Source organism: Prunus avium, chromosome 4 (genome assembly GCF_965620075.1).
Source record: "Prunus avium chromosome 4, drPruAviu1.hap1.1, whole genome shotgun sequence".
Taxonomy (NCBI): domain Eukaryota; kingdom Viridiplantae; phylum Streptophyta; class Magnoliopsida; order Rosales; family Rosaceae; genus Prunus; species Prunus avium.
This window is the reverse complement of record NC_142287.1, coordinates 37,815,803-37,837,656: the sequence shown is the minus strand read 5'-3', so window position 1 is coordinate 37,837,656 and position 21,854 is coordinate 37,815,803. Positions and strand designations below refer to the sequence as shown.

Genomic DNA, 21,854 nt, shown 5'->3' with positions numbered 1-21,854 from the left:
CTGGGTAGTTTTTCACCACAAACAGAAAATAGCTACTTAGTGGGGGTATTTGAAATCCACTCGGACGCATCCCATTCTCATCCCATGTGTGTCTCTCACTTGTCCACTCTTTCAACGTCCATTCCATGAGCTTTCGTTTTACAAAGAGTTCCAAGAACAAATTCCTCAAGGTCAAGACACACAAATTAAACCAAGCTAACAAATTGTAGCTACTGGACTTACGGACATTCTCCAATAAGTATTTAAAGTTAAGGATTAGTTACATACTTTTAATCTCGGCAGTTGGATTGCATCTAAGAGACTACCAAGACATTTAATGAATGCAATCTAATGACTAAGATTATAAGTACATAACAAATCCTTAACATAATATACTTATTAGAGAATCTCCAAAATCAGAAATGGTAAATAAGGGCTCTGCAGAACTAAATCCCAAACTTGGACTCCAACTAGGACTATGCCCAAGTCCAGCCCAGAGTAAAACAAGTCCTTTAACAGGCCTGACCCATCTAATCTGCTTCTGCTTCTGCTTCCATTATTGAAACCCTTTTTTCTTTTTTCGGTTACAATTATTTGGGAAATTTTCAGAGAGAGGGAAAGCAAAAAAAAAAGAAAAAGAGGACACTCAGCTCAGCTGTGGAGGAAGTTGAAGAAGGAACAAGGGTTTAAGCACACTTTCTCCTATTCTTTCACTGGTACGTGATTTTTCAGCCCGGTTCTAAGCTCTTTTTATGTTTCTGGGGTTCGATTTGCTTTCTCCAATCTGTTAAACTCCTTGCCGCTTTGTGAAACCCATCAAAAACCCTGTGTTTTTTTTCTTCTATCAATTTTAGTTTTTGTTTAAGGGTTTAGACTGCGGGCGACGTTTCTTGGTGACTCAAGACTGGAGTATCTTAAGGTTGAGTTTTACAGTTAAATTGAAGTGTAATAAATGACTTCTCCACCATCGAAAAACATATGGATTCGGCGGCAACAATGCCCATGTGGGGATTGGAAATGTTATGTGACATATGAGGGAGACTCTGAAGAGACATCATCCATAGCATCCCAATTGGTAAAGAATGATAGTGCAGCCTCAGAAGCTATGGTTTCCCCTTATGTTGGAATGGTATTTAAGAGTGACGATGATGCATTTGAGTATTATGGCAACTTTGCTAGAAAAAATGGCTTCTCAATTCGGAAAGAGCGGTCCCGACTTAGCCCTCAATTGGGTATTTATAAGCGTGACTTTGTTTGTTATCGTTCTGGCTTTGCACCAGTGAAGAAGAAGCCGACAGGAGAACACCACAGGGATAGGAAGTCAGTTCGGTGTGGATGTGATGCAAAAATGTATTTGTCCAAGGAGGTAGTTGATGGGGTTTCTCAATGGTTTGTTGTGCAATTCAGTAATGTCCATAACCATGAGCTTTTGGAAGATGACCAAGTACGCCTTCTTCCTGCATATCGTAAAATTCATGAGGCGGATCAAGAGCGGATACTATTACTTTCTAAAGCTGGGTTTCCTATACATCGCATAGTGAAGGTGTTGGAGTTGGAAAAGGGGATTCAAGGTGGACAATTACCCTTTTTAGAGAGGGACGTTAGAAATTTTGTCCAAAATCGTAAGAAGGTTGTTCAAGAAAATGATGCTTTGCTCACTGAAAAACGGGAAAACGATACATTGGAACTTCTAGAGGCATGCAAGGGAACAAAAGAAGCAGATGAAGACTTTGTTTATGATTTTACAGTGGATGAGAATGATAAAGTTGAACACATTGCATGGTCATATGGTGATTCAGTCCATGCATACACTATGTTTGGTGATGCAGTTTATTTTGACACTTCGTATCAATCAATCACGTACGGTGTGCTTTTTGGAGCATGGCTTGGCATTGACAACCATGGAAGGACCATTTTCTTTGGTTGTGTTCTTTTGCAAGATGAAACACCTCGTTCCTTCTCGTGGGCTTTACAGGTTTTCTATCCAATATCCTCTATACTGATTTTAGATTAGCCATGTCTTCTTATATGCTCCCTGACATTGATTTGTACTTTTTGCATACAGACTTTTGTTCGTTTCATGAGAGGGAGATGCCCGCAAACAATTCTAACTGATCTTGATCCTGGGCTGAGAGATGCAATAAGAAGTGAATTACCAGGCACTAAACATGTCATTTCTATATGGAATATTCTTCCCAAGCTATCCAGCTGGTTCTCTGTTTCACTTGGATCTCGCTGTGCAGAATTTAAATCTGAGTTTGATGTGTTATATCGGGTGGAGAGTACAGAGGATTTCGAGCTTCAATGGAATCAAATGATTTCAATGTTTGGGCTTACTACAGATAAACATATTGCTTTACTTTATTCATTCCGGGCATCCTGGGCTCTGTCATATATGAAGGGTTACTTTCTTGCTTGTATGGCAACGACTACATATTCGAAGTCTGTAGATGCATTTTTGAAAGGAGTTTTCAGTGCACAAACATGTTTGCGTAGCTTTTTTGAGCAGGTATTTAGTAAAAACTTTTCATGTTTGATAAATGCCTTTAGTTCTTCAATTGATATGATTTCTTAATGCTTGAACACTTGCAGGTTGGTATTTCTGCCAATTTTCAAAATCAGGCACGTCAAGAGATGCAGTATATGCATATTAAAACATGCATTCCCATTGAAGAGCATGTGAGGAGTATTCTGACGCCTTTTGCCTTCAATGCTTTGCAGCATGAACTTGTGCTCGCCATGCAATATGCAGTATCTGAAATGTCCAACGGGTCATATATTGTGCGCCACTTTAAGGAGATTGATGGGGAGCGTCTTGTGATATGGATACCAGAAGAGGAACAGATTCATTGTTCCTGTAAAGAGTTTGAATCTTCTGGATTGTTATGCAGACATTCTCTGCGTGTATTTGTAGTAAAGAACTACTTTCAGCTTCCTGACAAGTACTATTTAAATAGATGGCGGAAAGAAAGCTCTCTTGATTTTTATGATGACCACCTTACTCGAACTAGCGATGATGAATGGTTTCAAGATTATCACTGCCTTACTGAAACCGTGTTTACAGAATCATCAATTACAAAGGAGCGTGCTGATTATGTTCGCAGGGAACTGACAACACAACTCACAAGGATTCTTAACGAGGTTAGAAATATGCCAGAATGTGAAGGAGTTGCTATGGATCTGACATTTTCCCCTACGGGCTAATTTGAAGCAGTTGTTCATGTGTACTTTATTGGTATCAAATGCAACTGCAACATGCTTTCTGGAATTTAGAGAATAGACAGAGTTAAAGAAAATATGATTGGAAGGTTTAGGCAATGGAAGGACAATATGGCTTTGCATTATTTCTCTTATATTGAGCAGAAAAGTGTAATGTTTGGAAGATCCAACGCTGTTCGGCCAAATTGCTGTTTAAACTTCCTGATGTATAACATCACAACACACAAAAAGGAAGTGGAGAAAGGAACTTACCTAAGGTGATGTACTCTATCTGTATATGTCATTGATAAAATTTGAAATGAAGCAAAGTAGAGTTTCTTCCTTTGTGTGGTCTTGCCCTTTCTTTCTGGAAACTGTGGAGTAGCTTTCTTTAGCATTTACCAGTTTTTAGATTCTTTTTTCCCATAACTGAGATAAAAATTGGATTCAAGTATGCCAACACAATCTGTTTAGTTTAAAAAGAGAAAAAGAGGAGAATAAAAATGGGGAAGAAGTGTTGCGAATTACCATACTAGCTGCACTTTTAATTATTTGTGAGTAGTAGTAATATGTTTTTGTATTTTGCAAGTTTTTCAAGATTAAGGTTTTGCAATAGATAGCCACCAAGTAAAGTTGCTTATAGAAAGTGGTGATTTGGATCACGGGGTCATCTCATGTCCTCCTCCATCCAAATCCAAATTCCAATTCAAGTTTAACTGAACTCTCTATCATTCTAAGAGAGCCAAGAGGTGCTGGACCAAACCCAACTAATATTAGTATTACTGTCTGTCTTGGAAAATTGGACCCTACATCCTATCCTAATCTATTTGGTATTTGAATGAAGGCCTTGGTTGATTGAAGAAGTATTTTAATAATTTGTACTGGAACTGTTGGCAATTATTTGGCACTCACGTCTTGTCCTCATTTGCAGAAAGACAGACAGAACCAGTTTGCGTTTCTATGATCACTCTGGAATGCTTCTAGTTCTCTAGTTCTAGTTCTCTAGTTCTAGTTCTAGATCTCTCCTTTCATAATTCCGGAAAGGGAAGGGGCCCCTATTCTCAAGAGATTTAAGACCCCGTTTGAGGTGTCGGTGATATTTCTGATTGTTATAAATCTTAAAAATTATAATGAAAGTGAAACACAAGAGTCGATTTGCGCACTGTACAAAGTAGGCCCTACCAATTTGTCATTAAAAGTCGGTTTTCACTCACTGTTTTTGCCTGTTGTCTGTTGTCTGTTGTCAAACAATATCTAATTTTCCTATGCATTTACTTACTATTAGTGATATTTTTTTTGGGCGTAGATAGACGGTCAAGTTATGGAGGCATTGATCTGATTCTGAATTCTGATGGGCAGCCTAAGTTACCTATCTTAATGCAATTTCCTCAACCCCCGAAAGATAATAATTTTTTCACATCATTCCATTTGCTGCAATTTCAGTTCTTCAAAGCAATGCAACGTTGGCTTTGTTGTGTAGTAGAGAGTTTTGAAGACTAGATGGATGCAAATTAATAGGACTCAGAAATAAATCATTCCTAAATGATTGGATGGAAAGAGCAATCAACGACATAAAAATGGAATGCATAATCATACACATGAGATGTTTACAAGGTCCAAGTGACGTTACAGTACTAGCTAGCCAGCTATAGAGCTACAAGAAAATTATTAAAACCTGATCTGATGATGACGATGACGATGACTATGATGATGGTGATGATGATGATGATGACGATGACGATGACTATTATGATGATGATGATGATGATGAGTTAAACAAACTGAACTGTATATGTTTTATGTATGTGCAGAGGCACATCTGCTCGCTGAATGGTTAAACGGCAATGGGTTGCCGTTGAGCTTCAATCCTGATTTCCTCCTTCATTTTTCTTATAAATTCTTCGAATTTTTTGTTGAGTTCATATGTACTAGTGGTGGCTAAGTAGTCATTTACATGATTTGTTTCCAGCTCTGGTGTGTCCATCTCTTCTTCTCGTTGCTTTATCAAAGATTCACTTCCTCCTCCACCTTTTTCTTCTGCGCTAAAAGCTTGAGGTATTTCTTCTGCCTGCAATAGAGTCCCATTTTTAAGTTCTTCCTGTTGTCCATCTCCGTCGTCGTTTTCTTCTTCTTCTTGTATAGTTGGTGATTCCCCTTCATCTTCACCAGCAGCATAAGTGATGGCGTCCTGATCTAGAGAATCATCGTGGGATTCATGATTATTAATAGAGGTGGTGCTGCAACTGAAACTGCAAGTGCAAGAATTATCATTGGATTTGGAAGTAGTAGATTTTGCAAGAAAAGCAAGGATTCCATTACAAACGAGAAACATGTACTTCCTCTCTAGCGCGCGGGTGAAAATTGAGAAAAGCAACGTGGAGAAATAAACATTGAACTCAGTGAAGGAATACGGAAATAAACAAAAACCTGATGAAGAAGAATAGCAAAGAAGAAACAAAGACAACAAAGACACTGAGAGTAGAAGCTTCAAAGTCCTTTTCATCAACAACTGGCCCAAGTAGAACAAGTACTTGTTCGAATATTTTTTAGGCACAGCAACGAGTTTCTGATCCTCATCGTTACTTCGATCCATAATCATAACTGCTGCTTATAATTATATATTAATTCTCTTCTGTTGTGGAAGTGAAGAGAACAGAAGAAGGTAGGTCACAACTTACAAGGGAAGGAAGGGAATGAATGAATATGTTTATTAAATTGGTATTCGTGTGTTTCTTATTAAGGAGTGGGCAGGGAATGGAGCGTTTCAGACAATTATTACACGCATGGGCGCAGTGCAAGAGAGGGCCGCCCAAATCAGTATAAATAAATAAAACGAAAGACATCAAACTTGATGGAATAATGAAGATGTTCTCTTGAAGTTTCTAGCTGCCACCAAAATAAAAGATAAAAATTGTCACCACTAAATCTAATAATACTCTACGTCTAGTCTAGGAGTCTAGGACATGGTGGTAAGTAAGACTGCAATGCACTAACAAAATGTTATTCCCTTGGGTTGGCTTGGGTCCACACGGCAGTCAAAGTCTAGGACTGGACATAGAGACTGCTTAGTTTAAGGGTCCACCTTCACCTTGGCAATTTTCTATACAAATCGTTATGATTTGTTTATTAAATGAGTGGATTTCGGGTCAACTTACTAACCCGTTAAAATACTTGTTTAACCTATTTATTAAACAGGTCGTGTTAACCCGTGTGATATCTGCCAACCCGCTAACAAATGTAAGAAAATGGAGACTTCATCATGCACATAAGGGGTTTCAAACCCCTTCAACTTTCATTCCTCTCCAACACCTTATTCACCATACTATATACAACTTTGTAATTACGTGCTACACCATTTGATATTTATAATATTTCTACATACAATTTAATCTTTTGCTTCTCTCTTCTTTCTTTTTTTTTTTTTTTTTTTTTTTCCTTCTTTTTTTTCTGCTCTTTTTTTTTTTTTTTTTTTACAAATATATTAATTAAGACATTTATTATCACGGAGGCGTGGAGCTCGAGATGGAAAACATTGAGCGGAAATTATGAAGCGGTCCCGCAAATTATTTTTTAAAAAAAATTATTATTATTATTATAGGATGGCCCCACGAACAGGTGTCTTAATGGACGTTTATGGAAGGAAACAATGGGAGAAAAAAAAAATTCACAACTCCTTAAATTCAGAAAACAAAAAACCTAGCTCCACCCATTTCTCACACCTCCTCAAACTCATAAAAATCTAAATCTATCTCCTCAAACTCATGAATAAAATAGCCTAATAATTCTCATTTTTTCTCGATCAAAACTAAGAAAACAAAAACTCTAGCTCCACTCAAGGATATATGTAAATAGTCTATAGTATACGGCAGCAACATTTTCTTTGTAGTCATATTGTTTAAATATAATGTAAGCTTGGTTAGGTACGGTTACAAATATAATCTCATCACGGACACGGATTCACGGAATTGATGATCAACTGACATAAATTCATTGGACAGCTAGCTATTAAAAAGGAGATAGCTAAATAGATAATAGACAGAGAAGTTTGACCAGAATCTTCTTGACAAAGCACCTTAATTTGCAAGAATAATCATGCACTCCAATTACGGGTTCAGCAAAACATCCTCCATTTAATTAGGAAATGTAAATACATCGACGTACGCTTGGCAATGGCATTATGGCAAGCCGATGTTAATGAAGAAACTGACATTATTAATCAATTAATTAATTATTATTGTATAATTTGAGGAGCTAGCTAGCTAGCGCCAATCTCTCGCACTCAAATGCATGTACAGAGTACAGACATGATGTATTCATTTCCCTCGTATATCTGTTAATTGGCTGGTCACAGCAAAAATAAGTGAGGAAGGCAAGGCATACATATATAATATATTAATTAATTTTCAAATAACAATAATAATAACACTAGATTACAGACCACTGGATTAAAGACCAAAACACATAATCAGAAACCTCTTATCCTATATTTCTTACATAATAGGTACGCCATGTTCACACATATATCCATCCATCGAATGTGTGACGAGGTAGGTGCGTACATGTCCAATTTTATAGTAGAAAATGACGAACTAATTATTAATTAAGGAAAATAAATAGGGTTCAGTGATATATATCAGTACTGATCAGGCCACAAGAATGCTCCGATTGCGTATGCCCTCTTTTGATCAAGGGTCCCTTGGAAAGCAAGCCCGTATTGCTTGAGAAGTACGTCCACCTTCCACTCCTCCATCTTCTCATAGTCCGCCTTTGTGTAGCGAGGGTAATGAAGGGGCATCTGAAATCCTCCTGAGCCTGAACCTGAAGAATGCATTATTTCTGCACTCTTATTGGAGTAATTAGAAACCACCTTCTTCATCACATGACCTCCTCCTGAGTCTGAGCCTGAGCCTGAAGGATAATGATCTCCTTCAATATTATAACTAGGGTTAGGGTTGCCCATCACCCTATTAGAGTCTGAGTCGACCTTTGGGTACAGTAAAACATGGCAAGCTGAATGAAGAAGCCAACTCAAAGCTGCAGCCATCTCTCTCTTTTTTTTTCTTTCTTCTGATCTCTCTCAATCTCAAGCTAAAACGAGAGAAAGAGAGAGATTCAAAGGAAGAGGAAATTATTAGGATATATAGTATCAATCAAGCAATTGATATTTGATCTGCAGCAAGTTTATAGTGGCTTAAGCCTGTATTTATAGGCCTTCAATATATAAAAACTGCCTAATATGACATTCGTTGGAGTGGTCCATACGATACGATACGATATTTTAATTTAATAATAAAAGGGTTTGAAATTTAGTCGAGCGCTGCAAATCATAGTCATCATCATGATGTATTAATATTCATTCATGTACATACAGATGGCTATTTTGGGTGCCAACAACATCAACATATATAATATATATATATATATAGATATAGAGGAATTAATAGGATACTCAACTTGTTTGAGGAGTGGTTATTAGTCACTTTTCTTATATAATGGAAAATAGCAACAATGATTGAGTTGCGTATTAACACATCATCCCTTCCCCAGCTTCACATTAATTATATATCTTCAATAATATGCCAAGTGGCTTTCTTTCTACCTAAGATTTCATGACCCCTTTAATTTTGCTAATTGGATTCTCTTACATGATTGGCTCAACACCACAAAAATTAGAATTTAGAAAGGCCCTATCTAAGATAAGATAAGGGCGTCATTAACGGGCTGTTTTCTTTTTTCTTTCTTCTTTTATTTTTTTGGTTAGGTCGTATTCTAATGAGGTTGCTTGTGCCCGAATCAAAAGTTTATACTAATGATTTTGCAATCAATCTATGCCAAGTTTTGTTGCCTGAAATCGGCGTTGCGTGACACGGTACTATGACTTGAGATGAAGATGATCCCACGGGCACGGCCATGTGTAATTACATAATTCATTGTCAGAAGAAAACAGACACGATTGCTTAAGCATAACTCGATGAGTCAAGCGGCCGACAATCAATAAGCCGGAGAGGGGGAGAGAGAGAGAGAGAGAGAGAGAGAGAGATGTCATCGATTAATGAATTTGATGCAGAGCAGATTCAACTTGTATACCACTTAAAACGTAGAGAGATAGAGACCCAACAACATGTTACATATATATATATATATATCATAGTTACCATAAATGGATGCAGTAAATTAATACGCGGCAAGTGCGAGCTTGGTTAGGTGAATGATGTCCAATTACTACTTCTGGTTCAGCTAGCCTAGCACCAGCACCAGCAGTAAGTATAATACTAATTAACTATGAATCAATCACTTCAGCTGTGATAAAAACAACTTAATTAAGATAATGTGGGATGCGACTGAGGACGTGGACGGTGGATGAAAAGCCAGCCAGCCAGCCGGGCCCAGCAGCAGAGCAGCTGCAGCCTGCATGCATGCATGATGCATGCTCCCCTGCTCTAAGGTTTTCGGTTTTGGCGGCTCTTTCACATAATTAAAGTAGCCTAATTGTCAATCATGTTGTAGCTGACCTTGACCCCTACTACTAGTGGTTCACATTCAAATTCAATATCCATGTATATCACTGCCTGCCTCTGCCTGTGATCTTCTTTTTCGTTTGCTGCCTCAAGTTATAATCTATTCTAGGTAGCTAGCTATAGGCTTAGATCTAACCAGGTCTTAACTCTCTTAGCATAATGAAGTTGCTGGCCATGGCCCATGGGGTGCAATTTCTTCTTGGGAAATCCGAGGCTGATATCCTTCTTTATTGTGTTTGTGTGTTTCCACACACTGTAAATGCACCAACTGCTTTTAGGACCAGTAATTTATTACTTATATTACTGAGGAGGAGGAGGAGGAGAGGAGGAGAGGTCATCAGGAATCAATCCTGATTTTGCTGCTGGTTCCTAAAGCTTTATTTGTTGGACTTTTCATTATATATCACCTTTATCATCGTGACATTCGACTTCAATATTGAATCACGCCAAAAAGATAACTTCAATATCGAATTCCTAAGCTTTTCTTAACATGCACATATATATAGTCCAAACTTTGACCCAAAATAAAATAAAATGCCTTTTCCTTCTTTTCTTTTTTAATTCCAAAATAATCTTCTTCTTTTTTCTTTTTTTTTTTCAACTTTTCAAACCCGGCCTTGTGTAGTTCTGGAATATGGAAAATTCATTGGGACATAGCCACATAAGTAGGTACGCTAGCTGCAGTCAACGATTCAACAACTTTCCCATGCAAAAACCCAAAAGCAATGTCAGTTCTGTAATACATTTCACATTGAAGTCCAATTTCGAATGAATGTAAATTAATGTCTTCGAGCTATATATATTATATTATATAGCTTTGCTCCCTCCCTTCCCTTATTAGATTCAAGTTTCTTCCGCATCAGATTTGCTGAGCTATGGACCACCACCACCGCCTTCTTCTTTGGCTCTTAAACAACGCATGCACAGTGGCTAGCTATATTTCTCTCTGAAAGAGTGAGTGAGGTTCATATATATATATACTTTGTTAGTTTCCCCCCATTAAGATGCATGCATGCTTTTACCTGCTATTTTCTTTTCTGGTATGAAATATTTGTTGACGTGCAGCTTAGCTAGCTGAAAGCATAGATACTACATCGAAGCAAGCAACTGATCATCCGTGATGAGATTGAGAGGTGTACTGATGAATGGCTGCAGCAGGAGACTTTTCATAGCTAATTCTGTGGCCCTGATCATCATCTGTTTCGGTTTTACTATGATGCTTATTACTTTGTTCTTCGGTACGTATATTATATATAAAAGTTTCATTTTTTTGGCAACAGTGATCGTTTCCCTACACCCACCATAACTCTGTTTTGGAAGCTACTTTTTAGTTTCCAGATGAAATTGCACGCCCTCATTGCCATGGTGCTGGATCTAGATTCTAGAGTCCAGACGATACAAATAATTATATCATTTTTGATCATTTGTTTATGGGATGTGTTAATCTCATTCATATCATTTGATCTTCAAAGTACTTTCCTCATGTCAAGACCGATTCCGTTCTAATATAATGAATCCGTTTCTCGAAATGCAGTGATTGATCATTTGGGAAGTAGTGTTGGGGAAGCAGTTGGCATTAATACTAATAGGCTGGTCTTTTCCAATGAAAACCACACTGCAGGCCTAGGTCATCGGAAGCTATTGCAGTCAACTGGTGGTAATACTAATATTTAAGCCTATGGCTACTCTACTCTTATTAATCTTTGACCTCCTTTCCTTCGAATTTGCTTTACTATTTTTCGAATTTGCCATGTGTGTCAGTGTAACTCTCTCTTTAGCTACGTAGTACACTTTGACTTGATGAATAATTGTCTAGATTGCCTAGACAAGGTAAGACTTGATTATTATAATCAGAAAGCTAGAGCCTAGACATGAATTTTGCTTTGACATGATTGGGCCTTCAAATTTCTCAAGATCATTATAATCCATAATGATCATGTGGGCTGTGGGTGGTTGGTTTTGAACCATCTGATTCTGATTCATTTCTGCCCCAACATTAATCTGCCAAGTCTGACTCCAGCACAATGCCAGGTGTTAGAAAGAATGTGATGGACTTGTGTCCAGAATTGCTATGGAAGCCTTTTATTACTAACCCTCTAGGTAAGGAGGCCTAGGCAAATGCTTGATTGGGTTCAATTTTTAGGTGTAAGAGGACGTGGTCAACGTGTCTAGCCTCACATCAGTGTAGTTTAATTAATTTGGGACAGTAATAATAATGTGCAGTAAGTTAGAAAACTTAACTAATGATGTGCATGCAGATGCAGATGATGATGGAGGAGGAGACATGAATCGTATTGGGGCAGCATGCTCAAAAGACGACATAGTGATATTGCAAGGCCAAACAGCCCCACTTCCCAATGGAATTCCAGCCTACACGGTTGAGATCCTGAACGCCTGCGTTTCGGGTTGCCGCATATCCAACATTCACGTCAGCTGTGGGTGGTTTAGCTCAGCCCGGCTGGTCAATCCAAAAGTGTTTAGACGCAAAGACTTTGATGACTGCCTAGTCAATGATGGTGAGGCTCTAGGCCCTGGAGAAACCCTCTCTTTCCAGTATGCCAACAGTTTCCGCTACCCTCTATCAGTTTCATCTGTAGTTTGCTGCTAAACTAACTAAAACCACCAACCAAGCTCCAAGCTAGCTAATATATAAATCTTTTGTTAAAAACAGAGGACTTGTTCTTATGCAATCATATTATATAATGCAATAAGTTTGCATGACTTTATAACTGAGTCTAGAGATATATAGCTCTCTTCAAAATGAAAATAAATAATTATCAGTTGCCAAACTTGGATAACAATAAGATTTCAAAGCAAAAATTAACTTTGGACTACTCCAAATTTGCGTTGCGTTGTGTCTAGAGAAACTGTAATAGGAAATGAACTTCCTAGTCGACATGCATCAAAAAGTCTCTTTACTTACATAATAGATATAGGGAATGAATCCACATTCAAATATATCAGTTCAATATCCATAATCATAAGTAAAATCAGAGACACCAACCATGGCTGTAACCACTTGGGATAGGATGAAGATACCGCCGGCTAATATTACCAACACCAGAATTGCAGAGATGGGGTTCTTCAACAACTCGTATATAGGCTGGAAGGTAGCGTACAGAGCACCTGTGCTCACTGTTAGAGCATAAAGTCCATATCTCCTAACATTGTCCCAAAACTCTTCCATCAGCGGCCCTTCAGGACCCAAAGCCATAGCTTTTTGCGCGTCCATCCCCATCAGAAACACCACAACTCCAACAGAAACAACTCCCATTATCAAATTCCTTGACCTCGACGACGAGGAGTTCCCACTGGCTTGTTCATGTTGTATAACTAAGGACTTGGATTTTCTAGCATATGCTAGTGTTGGCGGAAGGATACTTGTAGCTTCAGAAGGTAGAGATGATAATATTGTTGGATATGCAGGGTGTTTTTGTTGTGAAGTAGTGGGGATGAGAAATGAAGGATTTGAAGTCGAAGTTGCAAGATATTTGGTTGGGAGGTGGAATTGGGAGCTCAATGTAGACATTTTCATTTGCTCCCCCAACCTCTATCAAACACAACACAAGAGTGCTCTCTCACTGCTAAGTTCTATCTAACTGCTAAGCTAAGCTATCCCATTTATTATCCTTTTCAAATTTTCAATTGGGAGTTTGTGGACATCATTGCTTGGCCTTCTTATCTCTCTTTATTCAGGATAAGGGAAGGTCAAATTCAGTGTGGGAAGCTACCCTTCTCTTTTATAGCCTATCGTCTTTTGCCACACAGACACAGATCATGTCATCCTTCATCTGTCGAGATTTTAGCAATATTTGATTCAACTCCATGCACATAGGATAGGAGTGATTTTAGTTTCACTGATAAAATTCATACCCAAAAAAAAAAAAAAAAGAACAAAATATTGAGGATGGGATACTCACCCTCAATTCACTTACTTTTATTATTTATTTCCTTTTTTGGGTCAGCTTAATTCACTTATTTTTATTTTTTCACTCATTTTCTTATGTGGCATTAAACTTTTTCTCAAATATAAACTTACCAAACATAAAAAAGTAAATAATTCACAAACTCATTTTCCCACAAAACAAACGCGTCCTTAATTCACTTACCTTTTTCTTTTATTTATTTATTTTGGGTACTAAGTACCACGTGTCCAAAGAAGGCCGCAATTGAAACGTACAAGAATAGCCTCCCACAAATCTCACAATTCCGAGGCTACCCTCCCCATTTTGCTCCACTTCTCTCCCTCACCAGATGTCATGGGCTGCCTTGGTCCCCAAGCTCTGCAAGCCCTGACTCAAGTCCTGGCGCCCCCTTTTCTCTTCCTCTCTAAACATTAGGTCTTTCAGTCGCTTCTTTGAAGTTCCATAGACATTTGACGACCTATTCTCTGCTCTCTGTCTCCTCCCATGCCGTTTCAACCAAAGCTCACTCTTTTTCTGCTCCGCTTCAACTACTGAAAAACCCCACCTTTTGTTTCTTTCTTTTTCGCTTTTTGGGGCTTCTTCGTCATCCTCATGCTTATAGACAAAGGGTTCCCTCGCTAGTCATACGGTCATCGTTAATGCCATTTCAGTCTCCTGCTTGTTCCCCTTGCCTTTGAAGCCAAGCTGAGTGATAGACCCAGTTCTTTTTTTTGAATTGGGTCTAGGTTTTAGAACCCTAGTTCTCTCTCCCTTTCACTTTTGGCCAGTTTTGTTCACTTTGCCCCATACGCACTTCCTTGGAGGCTGTTTGGCTCCAAGAATTTCCGCCTCTTGAGGTGACTAGCAACGGTAGGTTTCTCTTTTATACCGGTTTTTTTTTTTTTTTCAATTTAATTTTTATTTATTTATAATTTACTTTAATTTTTCTTGAATGGGATTGAATTTTATGAGAACCCATGTTCTCAGTTAGGGTTTCATAGTCAACTGAGTTGGTTATTTGAGTTCCAAAAAGCTCATCACTGGTAAACTTTGGAATTTTCAGGTAATGTGATAAAGGGGGCTTCTTCTGTCATTTTGGGGCTCCCTAAATGATATGATGATGACGAATACTCATAGCTTTGTGTCGTGGGAGGAACACACTTTGTGTCAAGAGCGTGGTAACCGTGTTGTCCATTATTACTTGAAGGAGGCATCAGGGGAATTTGTCCTTGCTGTTATAGGGACTGAGAGGAGTATAAGGCACATGATGTATGTTGTTTCAGAGGAGTTCGTGGAGACTTATGGGTCCAAGGGATTCATTAATGCGTGTACCAAATGGAGAGCAAGAAGAGAAGTTGTAGAATGGCTTACTTCCTTGGTCTCGAGGCCTAGCTGGTCAGAGGTTTCAAGTACGTTATGTTATCATATCGAATTTTTCAGGTTCCTTTCATGGTATTTTGAGTAATATTGGATATTTATGTTAAATAATATTGTCCTTTGTTGTGATTTTTAATTGGATTTAAACTTATGAATACAGGTTATGATAAGCATTGCCTCAATGTACTGTTAGACTAGAATATCAATATAGAAGAAGAGTAGCACTTGACATACCAGGTTTAGGATAAGAATTTAATGCATGGTTATGCATTTGTTAGGGGTGGCGATCTCCTATGCAAAGTGAAAATCGGAGATATTTGTGACATAGCATTATCTCATCTTTTTGTTGAATTGATGTAATTTTCTCAGTCTTGGGAAAGCAGTCGTGGGTTCCTCCGACATTGCATCCTTTATCTTCTTCTTTAGAATCATGAATTTTAAATTTTTTAGATCAATTATCATAATCCTTTAGTTAAAAATGGACTCAAACGTATTCTAGAAGTTTGAAATTAGCATTACCCTAAGAAGTCTCACAAAGTTGTATATTTTAGGAATATAATGCAAAGTTGTATATTACTTTTGTTTCATGTTGTTTTGAATCAAAGGTGTATAATTGAATAAAATTTTCTCATCCAGAACTTCTTTATTTCAGCTTGTTGTAGCCTCAGAAGCTGTGTAACTTTATATTAGTTTGTCTACAACTTTGATATACATACCAGTTGAGCTATCCACAGCTCTCACTTCAGCTGTAATCCCCTACCAAATTCTACGTGCATATCTACTGCACAAGCATCCAAGAGTAATTCTGTTTGGTTATGTAATGTGACAAATTTGTTTCTGTTCAAAATTTATTCATGTCTGTCACCCCACTAAATGTTCGAAATCTGAACATATTTGGAATCTCAATTTGAGATGATATCTGTCTATAATCCTCCCCATATCTATTGCACTCATGTTCTCTAATTTGTAGGTTAGATTCTGTAGTGTTCGAGCATGCATGTGCGTGTGTGCGCGTGCACGCCCATGTGCATGTGCGCTTCACATGTGAAATGTAGAGTATAACTATTCTATTGAATTTTGAACATGTACAAGGTGAATTCTTCTGTTTATGGTTGTGAATTATTTGAATTGTGAGATGTTTTAAACTTTTAAAATGTATGGAGTCGTTTTTATGAATAAATAATTTATTGGAGATTTGTAGGTTGAATTGTGATCTTAAATAAATTGCTTTGATAGTAGGCTTTAATTATGTGATGCATATAATATCGAGAATCAATAACGTAAGAGAGACGGCACGGTGATACTTATTTTTCAAGAGAAAAAAATATGGGCATCAAGGGAGGGCAAGAGTATTGAAATAAGGGAAAAAGGGTAATTATGTCCAACAAACTGTTGTACGACATTCCTACTTTTATGTATGAATTTTTTTCATGTAATTTATCTGATTGGGGTTGGAGGCCATGCTTGAACCTGCCTTTGAAATTCTTGTAGTAACCTATTTTAACGTATAAAGCAATGTGTTTTGCCGGTGCTAGTTTCTCTCTAGTAATGTAGTTTGAAGCTCATGTTTATCCCATATAAGGGATGGTTTAAGTATTGAAGAAAGAGGTAAAGATGATAATGAAATGAACTTATTCTTTGAAACAATTTAGTTTTAATATGTAAGGGTATTTTTGTCCAAAAACTGTTTTACGACATTCCCACTTTTATTTATAGCAAAAGACATTTCTACTTTTATATATAGAAAATATATTTTCTTTGCTTTAGTGAGGCAATTTCTTTTGAATCATATATCTTATTGAAGGTTGGGAAGCATCCTTGAACGTGCCTTTGAAATTCATACAATAATCGGTTTTAGCGTACCAAAGCATCGTGTTTCTCCATTGATGAGTTTTTCTTTAGGAACGTAATTCTAAACACATGATGTAGATAGTAGTTTTGGAATCAAGTAAGCCATTCTTAACCAAATCTAGTAAGTTTTTCATTAGGATTGTAGAATCATCAGAGAATATTTGGGTTGGATACATGAGTCCTTTCTTATTAATCTACAATCATTAGAAAATTTTCACCTGCTTTTACCCTTTTTCATTTCTGTTATAAGAATAGAGGGAGAATTCCAGCCTACCTTTTCTCCAACAAAATAAATTTATTTTGGATTTGCACTCAAGAAAAAGTCAACTCAATTCTATATGTTAGTGGTTGCCTAAGTAACTGGATTTCTTTTGATAAACAGAAAATCCAACTTTTTGTAAAGAAATATGCAAGCCAATTATATTTCAGCATCTTTCCAAAAAGGAGAGGCTGGCTATTATGTGTCTCTGTATGGTCATTGTTTTATGAGCTCTTTCTGCCAGCTTGTTCTCCTGTCACATTAAACATCCTTGCCTTCTACTTCTTCAATTCTCACAAATCCACTGCACCCACTTAAGGAAGGAGAAAGAGGGGGAGAGGGAGTGAGTGAGTGAGTGAGAGAGAGAAAGAGGGGGAACTAGTATGAGTTCGTCGACGGGATTTTGGACCTCTAATGATAGAATGGGTACCATGTCGTACCTTAAATCTCACGCCTATCAATTACTCTTTCTTCAAGCTTTGTAGTATCTTTTCCTTGTTTATCATGTCCTTACCTGTTTTGATTTTGATGCATGATTTGAGTGCTTGTTGAACATTTTGGAATTATACTTTGATGCGAATTCTTCTCTCTGTTTTTTTTTTTTGGGGCCAGGGAAGGGAGGGGCACGCGGGATGAGTCTTAAATCCCTAATTTAGTGACCTTTGCTTTCTTACCTGTTGAATTTTGAAATTTTGGAAGATTTTAGTTCTTATCAATAGTTTATTTGTTTAAACCCATAGGAATTCAGAATCTTTGTGTGGAGTCGTTGCTTCTGTTGCGGAGACTAGTATCATACGACATGGTATGCTGGGTAGCCGTAGACATTGCTATTTACGTTGAAACTTATTCCTGGATTGAGTCAACATGTGAAATTTCTGATTAGGAGAAATGGAATATATTTTCTTCCATTAATTCTGTTGCTTTCCTATTTTGGTTTAGTAATCTAATTTGTCAACGTCTGGGTATTCCATGAGAGTTTTCAATTAAAGTGGTAACCTTAAATGGAAGCATTAAGTTATTTAGGTCATTATAGGGTGGTATAATGATTTCTCATATTTGAAGTTTTTTGGTCTTTTTAGGTTATAATCTATTTAGGTATCAATATTATGAAATTAATATTTTGTTCACCTCATTCATGGATTATTAAACAAAGTTGAGAAAGCTGGCTGTTTAAACACCTTTCTTTCTAATTTATCTTTACCAGGAATTCATGTTTAATCTTAATTTTTGGAGTCAAACACAATGCCTTGAAAGATCTTTGTAGTTTTAATTTAGTTATTTCCAATCTTATCATGAGCCATATGTTACCATAAGCCATCATGACTATCTACTCTGTGTGCACCGCTGCCCATAAGAAAGCAAAAAATATATGATGATGAAATGGAATTTTGGGGGTACCTGTTGATATTCGGTGTAAGTTGTTGGTGTAGATGAAAATATGGTAAGATGTTCTTATATTCAGTCCATTCTCATTTAGAAAATTCATAAAGATGGGCAGCCTGCTATGGGCGAAATCCTTCTTATGGATTGAAAATTTTCTGCTGACTAGTAAATATTGGAAAGCATACCATTAAATGGTACTTTGTCACTTGTTGGTATGCTTTTTTATTTTATTTTTTCTACTGTTGAGTTTTCAAAGCTTCAAGAACAGTAATTATGGCATTACTCCTGAATGCATGCATGGTCTTTTGTCACGTTTGTCTCTACTCATACTTATTTGAGTTTGTATTATAAGTTTAAACAAACTTATTCTTCCTATAGCAGATTCACCAACAGATGAAACAGCACAAGCATTATCAATTACTGGCTTTTGTGCTCATCAAACTTATCTGCCAGATCAGATGGTATTCACATACTGTCTTTTGCTAAGTCTGGGTTTTGGGTTCTTAGGAAAGTTTTACTAAGTAATCTCCATTTCTTATCCAGGTTCCAAGGAAATTGAAAGTTCACAATTCAGACATTGAATGGTCTGGTGTTGCCTGGAGTTGTGCCAAACAGCTCAAGCACTACCCAGCATTTTGCAGGAATGGAGCTACCATTTCTGTAAGCGTCAACTGATATCTACCTTTTTTAGTTGTATGTGTTATTATTTCTACATTTAGTGGTGCTCTTTCCTTTCTTCAGTAGCATCTCTTTAATTTTCATAGAGATCTTCTGTAATGTTTATTCTTGTGGCCCTGATTTTCAGGTCCATTCTTTTGTGTTTATAATGGCGTTAGAAGAACACCACTACCTTGGTTACTTGGAAGACATGTATGAAGACAAGAAGGGGCAGAAAAAGGTTAAAGTGCGTTGGTTTCACCACACTCAGGAAGTCAAGGATGTAGTTCCTCATCTAAATCCACACCCCAGAGAAGTTTTTATCACACCTCATGTTCAGGTGATCAGTGCTGAGTGTGTTGATGGTCCTGCAACAGTTTTGACTCCTAAGCACTACGAGAAATGCTTGGCTATTGTTGCTCATAATTCTTCATCTGGAATCCATATGTGCTTTCGGCAACTTAAGAACCATATGGTTAGACCCTTCAGTCTTGCTAAATTGCGGGGTTATTCTAATCAAGCAATTCTCTCTTCTTTAGATGTCCACAATGTCTCCAAGCAAAAAGCCAAGTGCCATAAATTATGTGATGAAGATGAGGAAGAGGAAGAGTTAGCACCTGATGATCCTCTGAGGATTAGCTGTAAGAGAAATAGAAGCAGCAAGGGGAGTCAGGGACGTTCTGGAGTTAAAAATTTGGTCACTGGGAATAATCCACCAAATTGCGTTCCAACATACCCAAAGTTGAAATTAAAATTATCTAGGAAGGCAATTGGAGTTAAGATTGCTGGATCTGAGCCCCAATGTCCAATGTCTTTTAAGGTTGATGAGAAGATAGAGTTGCTCTGTCAAGATAGTGGCATGCGAGGATGTTGGTTTAGGTGTCAGGTCTTGCGGACATCTCAGAAGCTTCTCAAAGTTCAATATGATGATGTGCAAGATGTAGATGGATCTGGCAATCTAGAGGTATGTGATCCTCTAGAGATCTGTATTTGAATTCTTCTCTGGCCTCATAATGGCAAGAGTTGAGCATGGATAAACATTTGGTGATCTATAACCTTTGTCTGCATTGCCTCAGAAATAGATCTGATCTGAAGGCACTTTTTTTTATATAGCTTGGTTGCTATTCATCTTTGCAAGTGTTTGAGTAGATGATCTGCATGAGTTGAAATAATGACATTGGTGATTGTTGGTCTTACTACTATCAAACAAATTGCCTATAATAACATCAACATTGTGTTCTAGCATTTGTATTTTCAAGAAATGTTTTGTCTGTATGTTTTTCTTTTTATAATTGGCTTGTTTAAGCAAACTAATCACAAAGGAATTCAGATCTCCACATTTTTTTTGTTAATGTGTAGGAATGGCTCCCTGCATTTAGAGTTGCTGCTCCTGATAAACTGGGCATGAGATGCTCAGGCCGCCTGACAATCCGACCCTGTTGTCCTAATGATTCTACAGAGTGTACTTTTGATGTTGGAGTACCAGTTGATGCATGGTGGTGTGATGGCTGGTGGGAAGGTGTTGTTACTGGAGTTAACATTTCAGGAACTGATACTCTACAAGTCTACTTCCCTGGTATGAGATTTTTTGTATTTTATTTTAAGTTATGTTTCTTACCTTTCACAGAGTGCATTGCTAGTTGACTTGAACTTCTGATCCAGCTGGTAAAATGTGTTATCTGATTTTCTGATAAATTTATCATGATGAGTGATGTTTCTTTCAATGTATACTAGGTGAGGAGAAGCTTATGATTTTCCAGAGAAAGGATGTTAGGGCTTCCAGAGACTGGGTTGAGAACACATGGGTTGATGTGAAGGCAAAGCCTGATATTCTCTTACATATATCTGAAAATATCAGTTCTAGCATGAAGCTTTTAACAATCTCTGCTAGTTCTATGGCAGAAGAAAAACAGAAATTACCAGATTTATCCCCACCTGATGATGTATTTGGAAATGTGAAGAGGGTGAATTTGAGGAAGCGGCCTTGTACCAGTAATGAGGATGAAAAGAACAATTCTAGTGGCGGCGATGGCGGTGATGATGGTACTTGCAACAAGGATGAATTGATTTATAAGGAAGAAGTTGATCCTGCCTATGAGAAATCTGAAACACCGGGAGCCACAGAAATGGCTTCTCAGGGCTGAGGTGGAGATTTTTTTTACTTTTGACCATAGGATCCTGGAAGGTTGGGTTCATTGTTCTTGTAGATAAGATGAACTGTCGGGAATAGGGAATCTAGATATGCAAAGTACTATTATCAAGTTTCTAACATCATGAGAATTGGCAGGTGTACAGCTATATATCTGATAGGTTTAAGTTTATCGAGTTCAACAAGTGCTCAAGTAAATGTAATCTGATGGTCATCAGGTTAGGCAGTAGCAGCTCAACTCACTCTTAGTAGTAATTGGTGTGTGCTTTTGCACCCATGCATGAGCGGTGAACTTTTAAAAATTTCCCTTTGTATCTTAATGGTATCTTTTAAGTATAGTTTCTTTCAGTCTTTAGATTTAATTGTAAAGCTTATAAAGGTATTGCTTTCTAAACAACTTTTATTCAAGAATAGGATTCGGATCGGATGTAGTTGATGTTAATCATCTTCATCTCAGTATTAAGGAGTGATATGGTATCATTGATTCTCCTTTTCATTTATTTTTTTATTAGTTTTTCTTGCAATAGTAGTTTTGATTTGAGAATTAAAAGCTCACTTCTTTTCACAAATGACACAAT

General features: G+C 37.4%; 6 protein-coding genes across 14 annotated transcripts; 3 read left to right on the top strand and 3 right to left on the bottom strand.

Moving 5' to 3' along the window:
• The first annotated feature begins 557 nt into the window (after positions 1-557).
• Positions 558-4,502, top strand: LOC110771660 (putative protein FAR1-RELATED SEQUENCE 10). 8 transcript variants are annotated; one of them, XR_002528915.2, is made up of 5 exons: positions 558-1,954; positions 2,045-2,488; positions 2,572-2,601; positions 2,701-3,455; positions 4,109-4,395. XR_002528915.2 is itself a non-coding variant. In XM_021975999.2 (3 exons), the coding sequence occupies exons 1-3, from the start codon at positions 932-934 to the stop codon at positions 3,181-3,183; spliced, it is 2,079 nt and encodes a 692-aa protein (XP_021831691.1). In that variant the 5' UTR covers positions 559-931; the 3' UTR covers positions 3,184-3,522. The 8 variants fall into 8 exon arrangements, 1 of the variants encoding a protein (XP_021831691.1); XR_002528914.2 differs by having other exon boundaries at positions 560-695; positions 846-1,954; positions 2,572-3,455; XR_015835155.1 differs by having other exon boundaries at positions 561-695; positions 853-1,954; positions 2,572-3,455.
• A 240-nt stretch (positions 4,503-4,742) lies between these two features.
• LOC110771661 (uncharacterized) lies at positions 4,743-6,094 on the bottom strand. The gene has a single exon (XM_088251714.1). The coding sequence runs from the start codon at positions 5,774-5,776 to the stop codon at positions 5,012-5,014; it is 765 nt and encodes a 254-aa protein (XP_088107840.1). The 5' UTR covers positions 5,777-6,094; the 3' UTR covers positions 4,743-5,011.
• A 1,464-nt stretch (positions 6,095-7,558) lies between these two features.
• Positions 7,559-8,372, bottom strand: LOC110771629 (uncharacterized). Its single transcript, XM_021975957.2, has one exon. The coding sequence runs from the start codon at positions 8,219-8,221 to the stop codon at positions 7,811-7,813; it is 411 nt and encodes a 136-aa protein (XP_021831649.2). The 5' UTR covers positions 8,222-8,372; the 3' UTR covers positions 7,559-7,810.
• Positions 8,373-10,772: 2,400 nt separating this feature from the next.
• LOC110771678 (tapetum determinant protein) lies at positions 10,773-12,328 on the top strand. Its single transcript, XM_021976023.2, has 3 exons — positions 10,773-10,933; positions 11,230-11,352; positions 11,954-12,328. Exons 1-3 carry the CDS (start codon positions 10,816-10,818, stop codon positions 12,301-12,303), a joined length of 591 nt encoding a protein of 196 aa, XP_021831715.2. The 5' UTR covers positions 10,773-10,815; the 3' UTR covers positions 12,304-12,328.
• A 111-nt stretch (positions 12,329-12,439) lies between these two features.
• LOC110771680 (uncharacterized) lies at positions 12,440-13,340 on the bottom strand. The gene has a single exon (XM_021976024.2). It carries the CDS (start codon positions 13,228-13,230, stop codon positions 12,661-12,663), a length of 570 nt encoding a protein of 189 aa, XP_021831716.1. The 5' UTR covers positions 13,231-13,340; the 3' UTR covers positions 12,440-12,660.
• Positions 13,341-13,900: 560 nt separating this feature from the next.
• Positions 13,901-21,746, top strand: LOC110771651 (uncharacterized). Of its 2 annotated transcripts, none has more exons than XM_021975987.2 (7): positions 13,901-14,470; positions 14,664-15,009; positions 18,852-18,931; positions 19,014-19,130; positions 19,276-20,091; positions 20,487-20,703; positions 20,862-21,746. In XM_021975987.2, exons 2-7 carry the CDS (start codon positions 14,715-14,717, stop codon positions 21,269-21,271), a joined length of 1,935 nt encoding a protein of 644 aa, XP_021831679.2. In that variant the 5' UTR covers positions 13,901-14,470; positions 14,664-14,714; the 3' UTR covers positions 21,272-21,746. The 2 variants fall into 2 exon arrangements, with proteins under 2 accessions (XP_021831679.2, XP_021831678.2); XM_021975986.2 differs by having other exon boundaries at positions 18,849-18,931.
• Positions 21,747-21,854: the final 108 nt, after the last annotated feature.